The following is a 15,370-nucleotide window of genomic DNA, read 5'->3' as shown; positions in this document are numbered from 1 at the left end:
CTCATAGCATAGTTTTGTCCCATCCACTGAAACAGTAAAGGTTTTATGTCTGCATGTTTGCAAAGTTCTCTGATGTGGAGAATAAACCATCCCTATGCTGCACTTATGGGTCTGAGTGGAGCCAGCTCTTCCCTCACCTGCCTTGAGCCCCTGCATCCCTCTCCTATGTGGAGGAGATCCATGCAGTTGCCTATTTAGATCTGGCTGCCCTGCTCATTAGAGAACCACATGCATCTCCTGACAAACAGCAAAAAAATAAAAAAATAAAAATAAAAATTGAAAGCTGCCACTTGCAGCAATGAGAAGGGAGCTGCAGCCCCTCAGCAAGTCCCCTTCTCGCCTGGTTAATTCATTGAGCAGTTCAGCTGTCAGGGACTCCGGCTTTGATTGGGAAGGCAGAAAGAAGCTGTGCTGATCATCATCCTGGCCCTAAATGCAGCTGCTACCAGAGGTGCTGTTCTGCTTGACTGAAATTAAGGCTTTGTTAGAGCAGCCCCTACATCAAGAGCATTATTCTACTGGGTCACTGTCGCTGTCTGATTGTGCCATGGGCTCTGGAGTTCAGGGTAGTCCACCACCTGCATTTTAATTAAACAGAAAGCACAGGTTTGGGGCAGGCATGCTTCACCTAATTTGGGCTGGTGAATAAAATGGGAGGTGGCAATACAAATCCTGTGCTAACGAGCCTGCAGCCTCCAGTGTTTCTCTCATATACTGCGAAGCTGTTCTGGATGAAAAATAATGGAATTCATAATTTCTTCCAGCAGCTGCTGCTGGAGGAGAGTGTGTATGTATAGAGAGGAGGTAGCAGAAGAGGTGAAGTGCTCTGAGACACACTTGCCTTTAAATAGGTTGTAAGTCCATTTGTCTGAAGAGGGAGTGATGTATGTCATTATAACTGATGGTGGCATTGGTGACCTTCAGAATTCACAGGAACTGATGAGGCTGGTTTGTTGTTGTTGTTGTTCTCTTTAATAATGATCTCTCAGAGCCCATTCTGCAAAGGGAAGGGGAAGGAACAAAACACTGGCAGACAGAGATCCTCTCCTTAGAAGTCCTGCACTGTAAAGCTGCCATGGTTGCTAACGTTGTCTTTCAGGAATGCAGTTTTAATGCCCATCTCGCTTTCATCAGAGTGAAACCTCAGCTTAGAAGGGGGCAGGGCTGGGACAGAGAGTTGAGCTTCTCTTCTCTTATCGTATACAGATACTTGAATTTACCCCTTGGTGCAATGCTCACAGAGGCCAAAGTGAATATTCCTCTTCTTGCTGTTATCAGAATTATTTCCACCTGTCCACAGCTCCACAGCTGTTCCTGGAGCTCCCAAAGTTAGTTTTGTGCAGCCACTCCTGGAGTAAGGATGGAGGCTCAGCCCTGCAGTTACAGCAAGAGTTGCACTTGGAGTTGCCAGTGTTTTACAGTTAAGGAGCAGAAACTATCTGGAAAGCTCCACGACCAAAAGTAGTGATTTTAAATTGCGGAAGAGAAGACAAAAAAGGAGCCATGCTAAGGAGAGGCAAGTCTCACAGGGAAGCAGAGACCAATGTCCCTTTATGATCTGCTTCTAGCAAAGAACTCGTGTCGCTTCCAACCAGGTTGTTTGTGCTCAGGCAGTGCCTTTCTGTCTCTCCTGCTAATGCTGGAGAAGGCCGTCGGAACAAGGCTGCTTTGTCTGTGAGTGTTTTTGCTTCTTTCTGTGGGTTTTGTGTGCTTGCTATACGTATAACCTGTGTGGCCTCACCTCCCAGTTGTAGGTTGCTTTGTGGACAAGGGAGACCCTCAGCACTACCTCGGGCCCCCCTTTCCTGTAGCATGAAACTGTTTCTCCTTCTCTGCCCGCAATGGAGCTGAGAAGATGCTGCTCAGAGAAGTCCCCCGTGCCTCCTTGTTAACAACCTACAAGAGGAATGACAACATTTCAACACATTCAAGCTGGCAGCCTCAATCAGGCTGCTGTGGCCCTTTGGCTGTTTTCTCCTATCTGTCTGGGACACACGTGCCCTGTCCCTCTGTGGCTGGCTGCGCCTATGCAGATAGCTGTGCGTCGCTGCTGGCACGGCTGGAAGAGCTGGGTGGGCATTTCCATCCCAGCCCCCACTGGAGAAGGGCAGAGAAGGGTTGTTGTGGCCATTTCACACTGCAGTAGTCTAAAACCTGTCAGCCTAGGGACAGCATCTTCCCTTGATAAACAAAAGGGGAGGGAGGGAGGCAAGGGAAACTAGTACAATAAATCACAGGCTTCATTTTCTCCCACTTTAAATAAAGGGGTTGACCTCCCGTGGCATTTTAACAGCATCACACTTGTGATACAGTAAAGTATTTACTTTTCAGTGGTTGACTCTTCTAAACATCAGCAAAAGGCCACTTTTGGGGGATGGCTGGCTGTTTCAAACATAGATTTGCTTTTTTCCCTTAACTTCAATGTAAAGAATCCGCTGTTGCAACAAACAGGAATGCCCTGCTCTGGGCATGATGCTGGGTTTTCATCCTGTCCCCCAGTGCCCTGCTCCTTAAGACATGAGTTCTCCACTGAGCTTGGGGTTAAAGATCCAAGCCAAGTTCACCAAACATATACTGAAAAAAAAAAGCAGAGTAAAGTCAGAGCAGAGCAAGGAAGGAAAACTATAGGAAGACGATGGGGTGGAAAAAAAAATAAATGAAGAGACATTTCCCACTGCCAGCAGAAAATAAGCCTCTTTTCGGCTTCTCTTGCACTGCTGTAAGCCATTATGGCTATATCCCGTGTATCCCAACAGCACTCTCTTTCAGAGAGCCACTGAGTAGACCACATCACCGTTTCAAGATGGATTTTAACCTCCAGACTCACTTTATACGTGGTTTCCATGTGGGGCTTGATTGCAGCAAGTCCAGTGTGGATTTGCTGTTCCCATCAATTCAGCTCCACTGGTGGTAATAGCAGTATAGATAGCACTCAGTCGCATTATCTAATCCTGCAGGGCTATGACAGAACAGTAAAAAATAACAAACTAAAGTGTGCCTACATTAGAGCATTAGTCGTTGCTTGTTACTGGTAGAGCAGCACTGCTGGGGAATTATGGACATGAATTTTCTGGATAGACCTGAGCTCCCTTTCCTATTTCAACTGGCTATTTTCAAAGGGTAATTTTAAGATCTTAATTTGTTTATAGATGAGCACAAAGGTTTCATAATTAAATTTCCAAATTTGGTAACTTAGCTCAGTAGCTGATCTTATAACGGTAAAACAGAAAGTAACCGTGCCAGTGTGAGTCTGTGGAAGAAGTGTCCTTAATGTCAATATGTCAAAAAGACATCCCTGCAGCTCTCTGGAGGCTGAAATCTAATGTCAAGGCAGAAGGAAGCAAAGTCTAAGTGAGAGCAGTACTGCTGTCAAAGCAAGTTATTCTGCCATGGAGGAAAAGGAATTTTAAGCGAATGCATTGGAAAGCAGTGTCCAGATTGAGACATAGATTTGATGGGCTTATTTGACATCTTTAATTCTCCATTGACTATCCAGAAGCTCCCTAAAATGATTTGCAATGTTTTCATGCTGCAAGTAAAAGCTGAATGTGCGCCTCATTAACAGCTCATTAAGTTGTTAATATTGGTCATAAGCAGCCTTTGGTACAGCACAATGCTTTATACAGTGCATCAGCTCCTGCTTAGCTCTGGTTTAATTGCCTCTTTTTATCACATCTCAGTGTAGGAAAGATGTTTCTGTCCAAGCAAAAATAAAATCAGATGTTGATCATCTGAGCTTCCTTAGCTCTTCCACTGCTCTTACGGTTGTGGGTGGTGTGGGACTGCCACTGTCATGCGATGTTTTGCCCAAATGATGAACTTTTGTCTCAAACCCCAACAATTTCATGTCGATTTTCAGCACTGACCATAGCCTGAGACAGACAACCATCCATTCTCAGCTTCACCATCTGGACTCTCGCCTTTGTTCTGCAGTTGGTGCAAGCAGCAGTGGGAGTGGTAGGACAAATGGGCGGCTGGTGGTTCTGCTGCAGTGTTCCATGGCCCGTGAAGAGCTTGGTGTGGGGGCATCCCTGCACAGAGGGCAGAGGGATGGAAAGCCTGATCGTGTATGCAAAGCCTGACTGCGCTAGCAGCAGAGCTACTCCATTAAAAGCAAAGAAATTAACCTTCCTTTCGAAAACATGAGCCATCAGTAGTAAAGTAAAACGGACCATAAATCGCCCTGGTAAGGAAGTGGGGAAGCCCCAGGTTGATAACTCACATTCGAGCAGGCTGGAGCTGGAGTGTTTTTGATTAAAGGATATTTGCAGCCAGATCTGTGCTCCTTCTAATTGCACAGTCCTTCTCTGCTTATTTTTCTTCATCCTGGGATATGTGAGCAAAATGTCATAGGCTTTTCTTTACAGGTCTCATCTCCTCTGGCGTTGCCTCCTCTGCTCAGCTTTGCTGTGAAGCCAGCTGTGGAGAAACACAGTTGATTTTCTTTTCTGACATCTGTTTGCTGTACCCATCATCAATCATGGCCCTGGAGGTGTTTCAGGTTGCCTGTTGTGGAAGGAAAGCATAAAAAGTTGCTATTTTTAATATTAATTAGCAATAATTCTAGAACACGTTGGGCACAGCAATCCAGATGTCAGTGGCATAGGACAGAGAGCAGAAATGAATTCACAGGCACTGTAACTGCAAAATGAGCGAGAAAATTTTCACTCCAAAGCATGGATGTAAATTTAGACTCTCACTCCCCAGGACCATGAGATCACAGTCTTGCAGGTTCTCCCTGGGGTTCCCCGAGCTCTGCAATCTGTAATCCTAAATCAAACTCTCGTGGGGGTCAACTGCCCAACTTATTTCAAAAACAGCAGTGAGAGGTTATCTCAGTGGCAGATCTCACCTGCTCACATAGACTTTTTGTGGTACAGTTTATAACATTTGGTATAAGGAAACCTGGTGAAGATTCAGCCTGATTATTTGACATGCTCTAATGACTTTAGTGGAGGATAAGGAGTTGTTGGTGCTTATTAGGCTTCAGTAGGTCTTGCTGTTAGTGAACATTAAGAGGGTGCTTTTGTCTGCTGCCATGAACTTATGGTATTATGATATTAACATGTGGAATTAATAAGTTATAATGAGAGGAATGTACCTGAAAACGGAGAAGGAGGGCTCTTGGGAATCAGGGGGCCCAGGGAGATGGTCTGAAGCAGGTAATGTTGCCCCTCTATGGACAGACTTCTGGAAGGAGCTGAGAGCATTACTTGCGCATGCAGTGCTGCTCCCACTCCTGCTGCAGGTGAAAGAGGAGCGGGGCTGCTATCAAACACTTCAGCTCTTCACCACCTCATGCATACTCCTGGGAACGAGTCCTGCACTCATCAGAGCTGGCACTGCTCTCGCTCATAAAGCCTCACACTGAGTTAGCTCCATTAGCTTTAGTGGAACTATCCCTAATTTACCTTGTAATGGAGAAGGGATTTCAGCTGTAGGTTCACACCTGTGTGTTCGTGCAACTCTTGCTGCTCTTGCTCACGAGTCTGTCCCTGCTGACTGATGGGCTGCCTGTGTGTGAGCATATCCTTGTTGATTCAAAAGAAATACAAATCAAAAGCCTGCTTTATTATTTTCCCCTCCCTGCTTTAACCACCTGTATGCCCTTTCCAGAAGCAGTCTTACAGTTTTGTAAGAGCTTTACTTCTGGGTCAGGTGTTCTCAGTCTCATGATGGATAATCTCAGTATGCAATGTGATAGCCTATTTTAGGCTTTTATTAGCTAAGTAAAACTGCAGCCTTCAGGTTCAAAATATGTAACTTTTGTTTACAGGTTCTATTTCACAGTACTGCTTTGTGACATCCACCGTCTTTTAGGCATTGTAATGTGAGCACACTGGCTTCTTTACATCAGGTTGTATCTGCTTCAGGAGCATCCTGGATTGCACGTGGCTTGTTTGGAAAGCTGATCTCCATGTTAAAAGATTGGTAATCATAGCACTGGTGTTTTCACCATTGCACTGGTGAAGGAGAGGATGAGAATTACTTCTGCTTGATTCACTTGCCAGTTTATAAAGGTTCTTCATGAATAAGTCATATCCATAGAGACTTCCTCAGAACATGATTGCCTCCTTGGTTTGAAAAAATGGCATTGGCAGATAACCTCCTCTAGTCTGAGTCCATGAGTATCCATTTCTTTTATCCATGTCTTTGTTTCATTTCAATGTTTTTTTTTCCCAGTACGTGTGGTGAATGTGATCTCTCCTCCTTTAGCCACCTGCATCCCTCTCTGTACCTCTCCAGAAGGTGAGAATACACCTAGACAATACTGGAAAGCTGCCCAGCACTAAGCAGAGAACCTGGGCATGTTACCATTGGGTTTCAATAGCATCTGCTTTTATTTACGGTTTTTCATGACCTTAATACCTTTAAAAATGTGATGCAGTGTCTATCCCTTCTTTTCCACCGAGGTACATTTGTCTGTTTATCTTTGTTTTTGGCTGCAATTAGAATCCCCCTTCCATCAGCTTTCACAAAGGTGAGAAAGTTGTTTTTTAAGGTTGGTCTTATATCAGCTTCCACTGGTCCACCATACACTAGGAAATGTTCCCATTTCTCTGACTCTGATCTATGCAGTCTTGTAAATCAAGTTGTAATTCCACACACTGAAGAGTTACTCCCTACTGGAACCAGACTGTTTCCAGCCATTCTCCCGTAGAGGTTGGGCTTCTCCAAGGTAGAAGAGACCAGATTGTTCCTTTCCTCAGGCTCCTACCACATAGCAGGTTATCCAAGCTGGTAAGAGGCAGAGTGCTGAGTTTTGGTGCCTGAGTAGGAGAGGTCCAGTGACAGCAACCAGGGCTGTATTGGAGAATTAAGGGTGTCAGTATGCATGCTTTTGAATGTATATCTGCCCATCTTACTGCTTGTGAAATACATCTGAGCAGCCCCACAACATGCAGCCCTCAGAAAAAAAATGTGTGTACTTTCATCACAAAATGCAGCCTTGCTTAAAACAGCCAGAAATTGGTGGGAAACATCTTTTACGTTCTAAATATAGCTTGCACTGCTTTGTCACAGCGGAAAGCAGCTTCAGTTGCTGCTTTTGAAGCACAATTAAGTAATTGTTATTGAGCTAATCAGCATAGCTCACACAGCATTCCTGATGGCACGGAGCACTGCTGCACAGAGGAAATGTTCCTGCTCCCACCTTTCCTTCACAGGCACTGTAAGAAAATGGCCAATAAGCACTGAATGCCTTTTCTCTCTCACTGCTTTTCCTTGGTGGAAGGAATAACTGCAAACATCTGCAAATCCACCACTTTGTTCATTTTTTTGGGAGAGACCATCCTCGTCTTTCTTCTTTGAGTCCAGACTGTGAGAAAATCTCTTGTGTTTGGCTTTGCCCATTGTGCTAATCAGTCTCTGATATTTTATCTTGTGGCCTTCTGTTTGTTTTCTTGCATTTGGCTTTTAATACTCCGTGTAACAGTTGCTTATCTCTGCACGGCTGCAAAGGGAAAAGGAGGGATGCTTTGTGTCCTGCTTCTGGGACAGAACCAGTGCAGCAAGGACTGCTGATGCCAGGCATTGAGAAAGCAAAACTACCCCAAGAGTACATGGTAAGGGTTATTTCAATAGGCAGCTCTGTGTAGAGATGGCAGTGGAATTTGGAAAGGGGTCAGTGGCCAGGATCACACAGACATCTGGACAGCAGAGCTGAGCCCAACGTGACATGGGAACCTGGATTGTCTGAGCCTTCTCCAATCCTTTCCAGCTCAGTTTTCCAGGGCTGTGTGTGCCAGGAACCTGTGTGTAAACCTGGGAGGTGCCGCGTGTGCGTGCTTTAACTGTGAGCATATGCTGCACTGAATATTGCTCTGTCTTCCCTCTTGCAGAGAGAAGGTAGATGAGATTACATCTGTTGTGCTAGAACATGCTGCAGCCAACCCTCCATTTCAGTGTGCAGAAATACCGATTAGAGGCTTTTAGGCCTGGAGCTGTCTCTTTGTTCTGTGTTTATGCAACACATTGTGCAATGACATTCTGGCCTCTAGGTGCTAACACCAAAATGTAAATATATTGATTACCAGGGAATAAAGGCAGGCACATTCACAAAAGCATGCTTTGATGAACTGGAGGGAAAATGCTTGCTACACAGAAAAGGATCAGAGGTCTTTACAGAACAGGAATTTGCTTGGGATTGTTTGGTACTGTAGGATCAAGAAGATACATAGAAGATCTCTGGTCTCTTTCACTGCATTTTTCTCCATGGTTGTATTTTTTTGTATGTTTAAATGGCATGAGTACTAGGGACATCATGTCCCAGACTTGTCTACAAATTCCTCAACGTAATATTGGCATTATAGAAATAATTAGAAAGTCGGTAAAGGGGAAACCTTTCACTAGCCGGAAATCTGAGCAGCTGTAAGAGCAGCAAGGAATGCTTCATAAAAAACAGCTATTAGGTTTACCTGATGAATCACAGGGATTTGTAGCCTACCTGTGCTACAGAGCATCGTGGCGACAGTCACTAAGAAAAGGAATAGTACTTTCATATTGATAAAAAGCTCTCGGTGTCACACAGCCCAGAGAGCAAATATCCCAGGCAAGCGGGAGAAAAACTAAGGTGAACCTTCAGCAGAGCGTGGAGATTGGTGCAGAGCCACTGGGGATTTCAAGCACCTTCTCTTTAAAGGTTATGAGCATTTGCAAGCTCAAATTGTCTGCAAAGCGAGCAGAGGCACTCAGTTCCACTGAGAAATGAGGACAGTGATATATTTAAATGTGGATTTCGATGTGTAACTTTATCCACGCACTCATTTTTTCTCTCTCTCTCATTCCATTCCCAGATAGATTCATTGTCTTTACACAACCCTGCCATCATTCCAGCCTACAGTTGTTGTTGCTGTTGTTATTACTTTTACTAATTACAGCACAACCCGCTCAGGCTTTTCTCCTTCCTTTTTGACTGAGAGACTGTCAAGGAGACAATCTTAAAGGTGAATTGAGATCAGATAAGAAAAGAAATGTTTGCAAATATCTGCGTGAGATAACAAAGCGGGATACATGCAGGGAATTAGACTTCATGAATACATGCATTTTTTCAGGGAAAGTGAAATGCTTTCCACCTGCCAAGACCTGAATTTGGGCCCTCCGGGCTCCATGTCACTCCTGCTGTAGCTGATAATGTCACTAACACCTGAAGCAGCATGAGGTATGCGGCTTTAACCTTGCTTTTATATATTAGTGGTTTCAACAGCCATGAAAAAAAAGAATTCAGAGCTCAGTAATCTCAAACCGCATTCCTATAAGGTAAAAGGCTTTTGAATTCGCATTTGAAATGCATTCATTTTATTGGCACAGGCTGTCCACACGTTTGGCAAATGGCTCAGGGTTCCAAGCAGGTAAACTCTTCAGGGTTGTGTTTCCTCTTGTTTAAAGTATTGCCTTTTACCCATGTGGGAAGATGTGCTATGTGCTCAGAGCCACAGCAAGCATGAGCAGCACAGTGCTGCTGTCCCTCACTGCCAACCTGTGCACGTCAGCCTTTGAAAGTTGAACAGAGGGACAGACTCGCGGGGCACAAAACCAAACACAATTTGCATCTCGTCGAGGCTCTGCGGTGCTGAAATGCCTTTTTCACGCAGTTATCATTTTTTATTTTTCCCCTCCCATCAAATTTTCCACCTCTGCGCCAGCAGAAGTGCAGCTCCAGCAGTGCGGGTGTCAGCGGAGAGTGATCGCTGGCAGTTTTTAACCACTTTGTTTCTTAGACATGCTCTATATAAAGGATTTGAGGAAAAGATGGTGTTTTTGTGGCAGCAGGCTGAACACACCAACTCTTCTAATGGTCACAGCTCGGAAGCAGCAATTGTTCCAGGCTGGCACATAGGATCCAGAGAAAAATGCTATCACAGTCATCACTTCAGACCTCAGTGTTGAGAGCACTTTGAAGCTGTCAGCTCAGGGCAGCCAGTACTGTCACTATCCAGAAGAGAAAACACACTGCTAAAGCAATCCGTTTTCTTCTGTGATTGTACATATTCCCTTTTCTCTGAGCATGTCATCATCTGCAAATCCCCGAGATATATTTCCAGGTTTGTATTGTGCGATCGCTTTGGCCCCACTGCTGTGATGTGTGCAGTGAAGGTCTCAAAACCCTGAGATGCTTGGAGGGGCCCTTGGCAGAGCAGCACTGTGCTGTGTTGAGTGCAGGCAGTGCCCTGGAGAGCAGAGGTGCAACAGCAGCATCAGGCAGCAGCACCCCTGCAACCAGGCAGTGTGTGGCTGCTGTGCTGTACAGTTGGTCATCACCACCCCCTGCCATGCACAGCCGAAAAGGAAACAAAAGGTGTAAGGAACAAATAGTTTTCACCCGGGATAATGGCTATTTACAATTTTACCTTTCACGTTTTAATTGTACAGCAATAATTTTGCAATAGAGTTGCCAGTGGCAAACATGCAAAAGACATTAACTTTATTTATGTTTTGGATTATTAATGTGGCTGTTAAAATTCCTCCAGTTAGTTTTGATTGAATTGTTTTTTTTTGTGCGATTCTGTCGTTTAATGGAGCGGTAAATAAGAATTTCTGATAATGAGCCCAAGCATCTGTCACAACAACCTGGCGCTGGTTATTAACATTTCCATTAACGGCAGGGTGGGCAGTGATAATATGGAAACCACACAGTTAGAACAAAATAAATAGTTGGTGTCAGGCTGAGTGGGTGTTAATTACTATTTTATTTTATAACTCTGGGGGGAGGGAGTATTGGTAGAAAAGTGTGACTTATGAAGGTCATTCTCTAAAGAAGGAAGTCTCCAGAAGAACAGATAACTGGAGCTATCTTACTCGAGTGGTGAATGTTTTAGCACTTCTATTTATGGCCCATACACGGGCAGAGAGAAAAGAGGCTGCTTTCTCAGGGTGAGGGTGAAGGCTGTGGAGAAGCGTGCCCTTTGCCCTGCCTTTCCCTTCCTGCTTCTGGAGTTGGAACAGGATGTGCTTGGGCATCTCTTCTGTAAATAGAACACGTGCTGTTTGGCTAAGAAAATCCACCAGCACGAGGTTGCATCCTGACAGAAAGGAGAGCTGGTGTGACCCAGGTGTACTTGGGTTTGTATTTGTCCCTTGTTGAGGGACATGGTTTAGTGGGAGCTATTGGGAATAGGTGAACAGTTGGACTGGATGATCTTTTAGGTCTTTTCCAACCTTGGTGATTCTATGATTCTATGATTCTATACTTGAAGGAAGCCAAAGATTGGTTTTCTTGCAGAGCACGATGCAAAGAAGTGTCATCAGAGGCTTAAGGGGTCTGCTGTGTGCATGTGTGTGATACGAGATCAGAGTCAATGAGTAGCAAGCTAAGCCATTTTGTCATACAGAAAATGTGAGGCAGATTGATTGGTACCCAACTAGATATGGGCTGATGTACCTTGGTCCTTGGAAAGGGGCTGATACAAAGCTGTGCCACTGAGTCCAAAGTGGACTGGTGGGGCAAGGTGCTGTGCTGGAGGGGCAGGGGGCTGTGCTGCTCCCCACAGTTGCTTTCAAGACGGGTTGCTCTGGAGCACCATGATGCTGCCAAAGGCAAGCCTGAAACATTACCACAGAATAAAGAAAAAATTCTCTTTTATTTCCCAAAGCTGCTGACAGGATTGAGTTTATTCAATGTCTAACCCGGTCTGTGTGACACAGAATATCACCTCCGGAGGCTCAGGAGCTTCTCAGTCTCTGCATGCTCTTGCTTTATACCTGAGACTTCCCAGCAATATGGATACCTCCAGGGCTGGCTCTGTGAGCTGACTCACGGCATAAACAGTCTGTCCTCGGCCCTTCCGCAAATGGAAAATTGCAGCCTGGATATGAACTAGTTCTGCTTGTCACTATTAATTCTTCTGTCTTCCTTTCTCTCCAGCACCAGCGATGGCCCCACAGAACATCCAAGTAAACTCCCTTTCTGCAAGCCAGCTGGAGCTCACCTGGGACCCACCTCCTGCCGACAGCCAAAATGGGAACATACAAGGCTACAAGGCAATGCTTCTATTTCTCTCCTGGTTTCATTTGTCTTGCTTGGCTTTTCTATTACTTGTGAGATGGCTCTACAACTACAGCTGCCCTCACTGCACAAGGCAAATTAAGGCAGTATTCGGCCTGAGTATGGAAATGGCTGTGTGTTCCAAAATCAGAAGAAATGAGATGGGGGGAAGAGGGAAGAAAGGGAAAAGCACATTGCTATTTGCAGGGAAAGAGAAAGGAAAGCATGGGGAGAGAGGGCATGCAGATAGGGAGGCAGCTACGCTTACGTGGGCAACTTATCTGCTCCAAAAGCAACCAACACAGAAAATCTTTGGGCAAGGAATGTTCTGGAGGAAGCTAACTGTTTTCCATCTATCGACTGTTCCAAAGGCATTAGGAAAAGCACAACTTTCTCCAAACTAGAAGCCAGGTGAGATTTCAGAAGAATTATTTCATTTCCCTAACTTTAACAAAATTAAATCATAGCATTAATTGCATTTGGTTTATATGAGACGAGCACGTTGCAGAGGCATGTTGTTTAGCTTCTCCAGCATGAGAATGGACCCTCAGAGAGTGGAAATGGGCAAGTCTACAAACACTGGAGCTTGGCTTGTCTTCAGTGTCTGGCTCTGCCTCTCTCCATGAATTTAGACCCATAAGTGAAGAAAAGTCAAGCCATTGTGAATAATCTGGCATCCCTTCTTGGCAGTAGCAAGCAACCTTATATATCAATTCATGTTCTTTTTCTTTTCTATGTATATAGATGGCTCTAACAGCTTGCCTTGTAGAGCCAAGGTAGAGTCTTGCCTTGGCTCATTCTCTCCATTTTCTGGCTTGCTTTGGCTTGTTGTAATGCACACACTGCCAGGCCTGTCCAATAAGTAGGGCTGGCACCACTTCTCTCTTGGAATCGTCTTCTCCAATCCTAATTTTATGGGATCAGGATAAAAATTGTGCAAGGGAGAATGGAGAAGGGTAATGCGAGGAATTTCAGGGAAAATCTTCATTCCCTCTTCAGAAAGGCATTTTCTTGTCTGTCCTTTGAACAAAAATGGTGGCACAGTTGTGTGCACAGGGAAGTGAATGATGGGAGCATCATCTCAGGGTGCCAGTGCTGACAGGCAGCTAGCATTTCAGGGAGAATTAAAAGACTGACCTCTCCTCGCAGAGTTTCTGGCAGCTCAGATCTGCTGTCATCAGGCCACATTCTTCAGCCTGTGCTCTATTTTTGAATGATGTACTCAACTGCATGGCCATTGGACTCGGTGTAATTTGCCAAAGAAAAAGAAAAGATCAGGCACATGGAGAAGAGTGAAACATTTACCAGAGAGTCCAGAGCAAGGCTGCTCCATCCTGCTGATCTGTACGGCTGCAATGCTGGGATGTTTGGGAGCTAAAACATCTCACTGTTTCCAACAGATTTATTATTGGGAGAGTGACGTCCAGAATGACACAGAGAAAGTGAAGGTCCTTTTCCTCCCTGAGACAACAGTCCGCCTCAAAAACCTGACCAGCCACACACGATATCTGGTCTGCATCTCTGCCTTCAATGCAGCAGGGGACGGCCCCAGGAGCAGACCCTCAACGGGCAGGACACACCAGGCTGGTATGTGACCACCTCAGAGCACAGGTCTGATGGTTGCTGGTAGCAAATGGTGTGGGGCATGCAGGAGGGCACTGCTGTGTAGAGTTAGCTTTCAGCTGGGTCGTTATGTTGTGTTGGCTGAGGGGAAAGGATCAAAAATGCAGCAATGTGGGAAGGGGAGCAGAGAGATGGAGCTGGAACAGATGGTCAGAACGACCGACCCCTTTGCAGGTCGATCCAGGATGCAACTCTGGGGGTCTCTTTGGGGCCTCTGCTATCAGATCTGAAAATCTGAACTTGTTAGCAGCGCCTAGAAATTCCTGAGCAGTCCTGTGAGAAGAGGGATGCTTTGTGCAACCCCTCGTGTTGAAGCCCTACCATCAGACTGAGCTATATGTGGCTGCCACGAGGAGCACACGAGCACTGGGGCTGCACGCTCTCTTAGTGCTCTGCTGCCCTTTGGCCCTGTTCTAGTGAGGGAGTTAGCTCGAGAAACCTTAGCCTCTGCAGTGCATCTCCACTAACCATGACAAGGGGAGAGCAAACAGTAAAACACTGCAAGCTTTCTGATAGTCAGCAGCAAGATGGAGAGCAAAGGCCAAACTTAGTGCTCCTGTGAGAGTCTTCTCCTTCTGTTGTGTCTCCTTGCTTGCTGCTGAGACCCAGTTTTGCAGCAGAGTGGCTGCTTTTCTTAGGGAAGACAATCTGTGGTTTTGATTGATTACTGGAAATTTTGATACAATTCATAAATCCCATTCTTTGGCTCCTTTAGATTTAGACTGGGCAAAAAAACACAGTGTTTTATAATATATATGTATATCAGATTGACTACGCCTGCTGCAATTCAATCCATTTGTAATCCTTTCAGCACCCAGTGCTCCCAGCTTCTTGGCGTTCTCCGAAATCACTTCCACGACACTCAATGTGTCTTGGGGCGAGCCGACAGCAGCAAATGGAGTCCTGCAGGGTTATCGAGTAGTCTACGAGCCTTTGGCTCCTGTCCAGGGTAAGAAAGACCTAAAATCATACATATGCATGGGAAAATGACAGAAAAGCACTGTGCGGCGTCTTTTATCTCTGCCCAATTTCCTACTTGCTCTCTGCCATTTTCCAGGAGAAGCCAGGTGGCAGAGGGTAAGTAAAACAATTCCGCTTTTGCCAAAACTGCTCAGCAAACCATAATATTGTGGAATATAGCTTTTGTCTGTCCCCTCTCATTTTCCTGCACAAACTATATTCTGTGTGATTTGAAAAGTCATTTTGCTGCCATTGTTACCCGACGTGGAAGAAGAAGAAAGTCAGCTGAGGAGTGCCTGATTGTCTCCCCATGTTGCACTTTCAAATCGCTGAGTGGGCTCCATCCCAGAATAGTCGTCAGGCTCACTTGTGTTGCTTATCACATGATGTGTCACTTCTGTTATCGCAGAGATTGCCCAGGCATCAAATGTGCTAGTCATCACTGGTACCACTGCTGCTTCTGACAGGGCAGGATAACTGTGAAAGAGATTTGGTCGTGTCTGTTTACATGGAGTTTTCAAGCAGCATTTCTAACCCAGCAGTAGATTTAAGACAACACTGCAAAGGCCACAGACGTTTCACTCTTTTGCAAAACAGCATGAGGAAAGGATTTGGCAACTTCTCTGAAAACAAATGTGAATTAATTTCAAAGTTGAATTAGAAAAGATTGCAAAGTTTGGGAATGGCTGTATTAACGTTTTTGTGTTTCTGGTAGATTGCCAGTTGTTCAATAGGATGTCCAGCTTTGGCAGTGTGACAGCATGGAGAGTAATTTCAGCCATCGCCAATCCATTTTAAACTTTT

The 15,370-nt window shown here is 45.2% G+C and overlaps 1 protein-coding gene across 7 annotated transcripts in view; it reads left to right on the top strand.

Annotated features, from left to right (window-relative positions):
• Positions 1-15,370, top strand: part of SDK1 (sidekick cell adhesion molecule 1) — a 365,693-nt gene that overhangs the window by 321,943 nt on the left and 28,380 nt on the right. For all 7 annotated transcript variants that reach the window (XM_048961334.1, XM_048961331.1, XM_048961335.1 and 4 more), the window contains 3 exons: positions 11,864-11,979; positions 13,384-13,570; positions 14,418-14,555. In XM_048961334.1, the coding sequence (XP_048817291.1) occupies positions 11,864-11,979; positions 13,384-13,570; positions 14,418-14,555 (441 nt within the window). The remainder of the gene's footprint in view (positions 1-11,863; positions 11,980-13,383; positions 13,571-14,417; positions 14,556-15,370) is intronic.

Source organism: Lagopus muta, chromosome 15, assembly GCF_023343835.1.
Source record: "Lagopus muta isolate bLagMut1 chromosome 15, bLagMut1 primary, whole genome shotgun sequence".
In the NCBI taxonomy this organism is placed as follows: domain Eukaryota; kingdom Metazoa; phylum Chordata; class Aves; order Galliformes; family Phasianidae; genus Lagopus; species Lagopus muta.
This window is presented reverse-complemented; position numbering and strand designations above follow the sequence as displayed.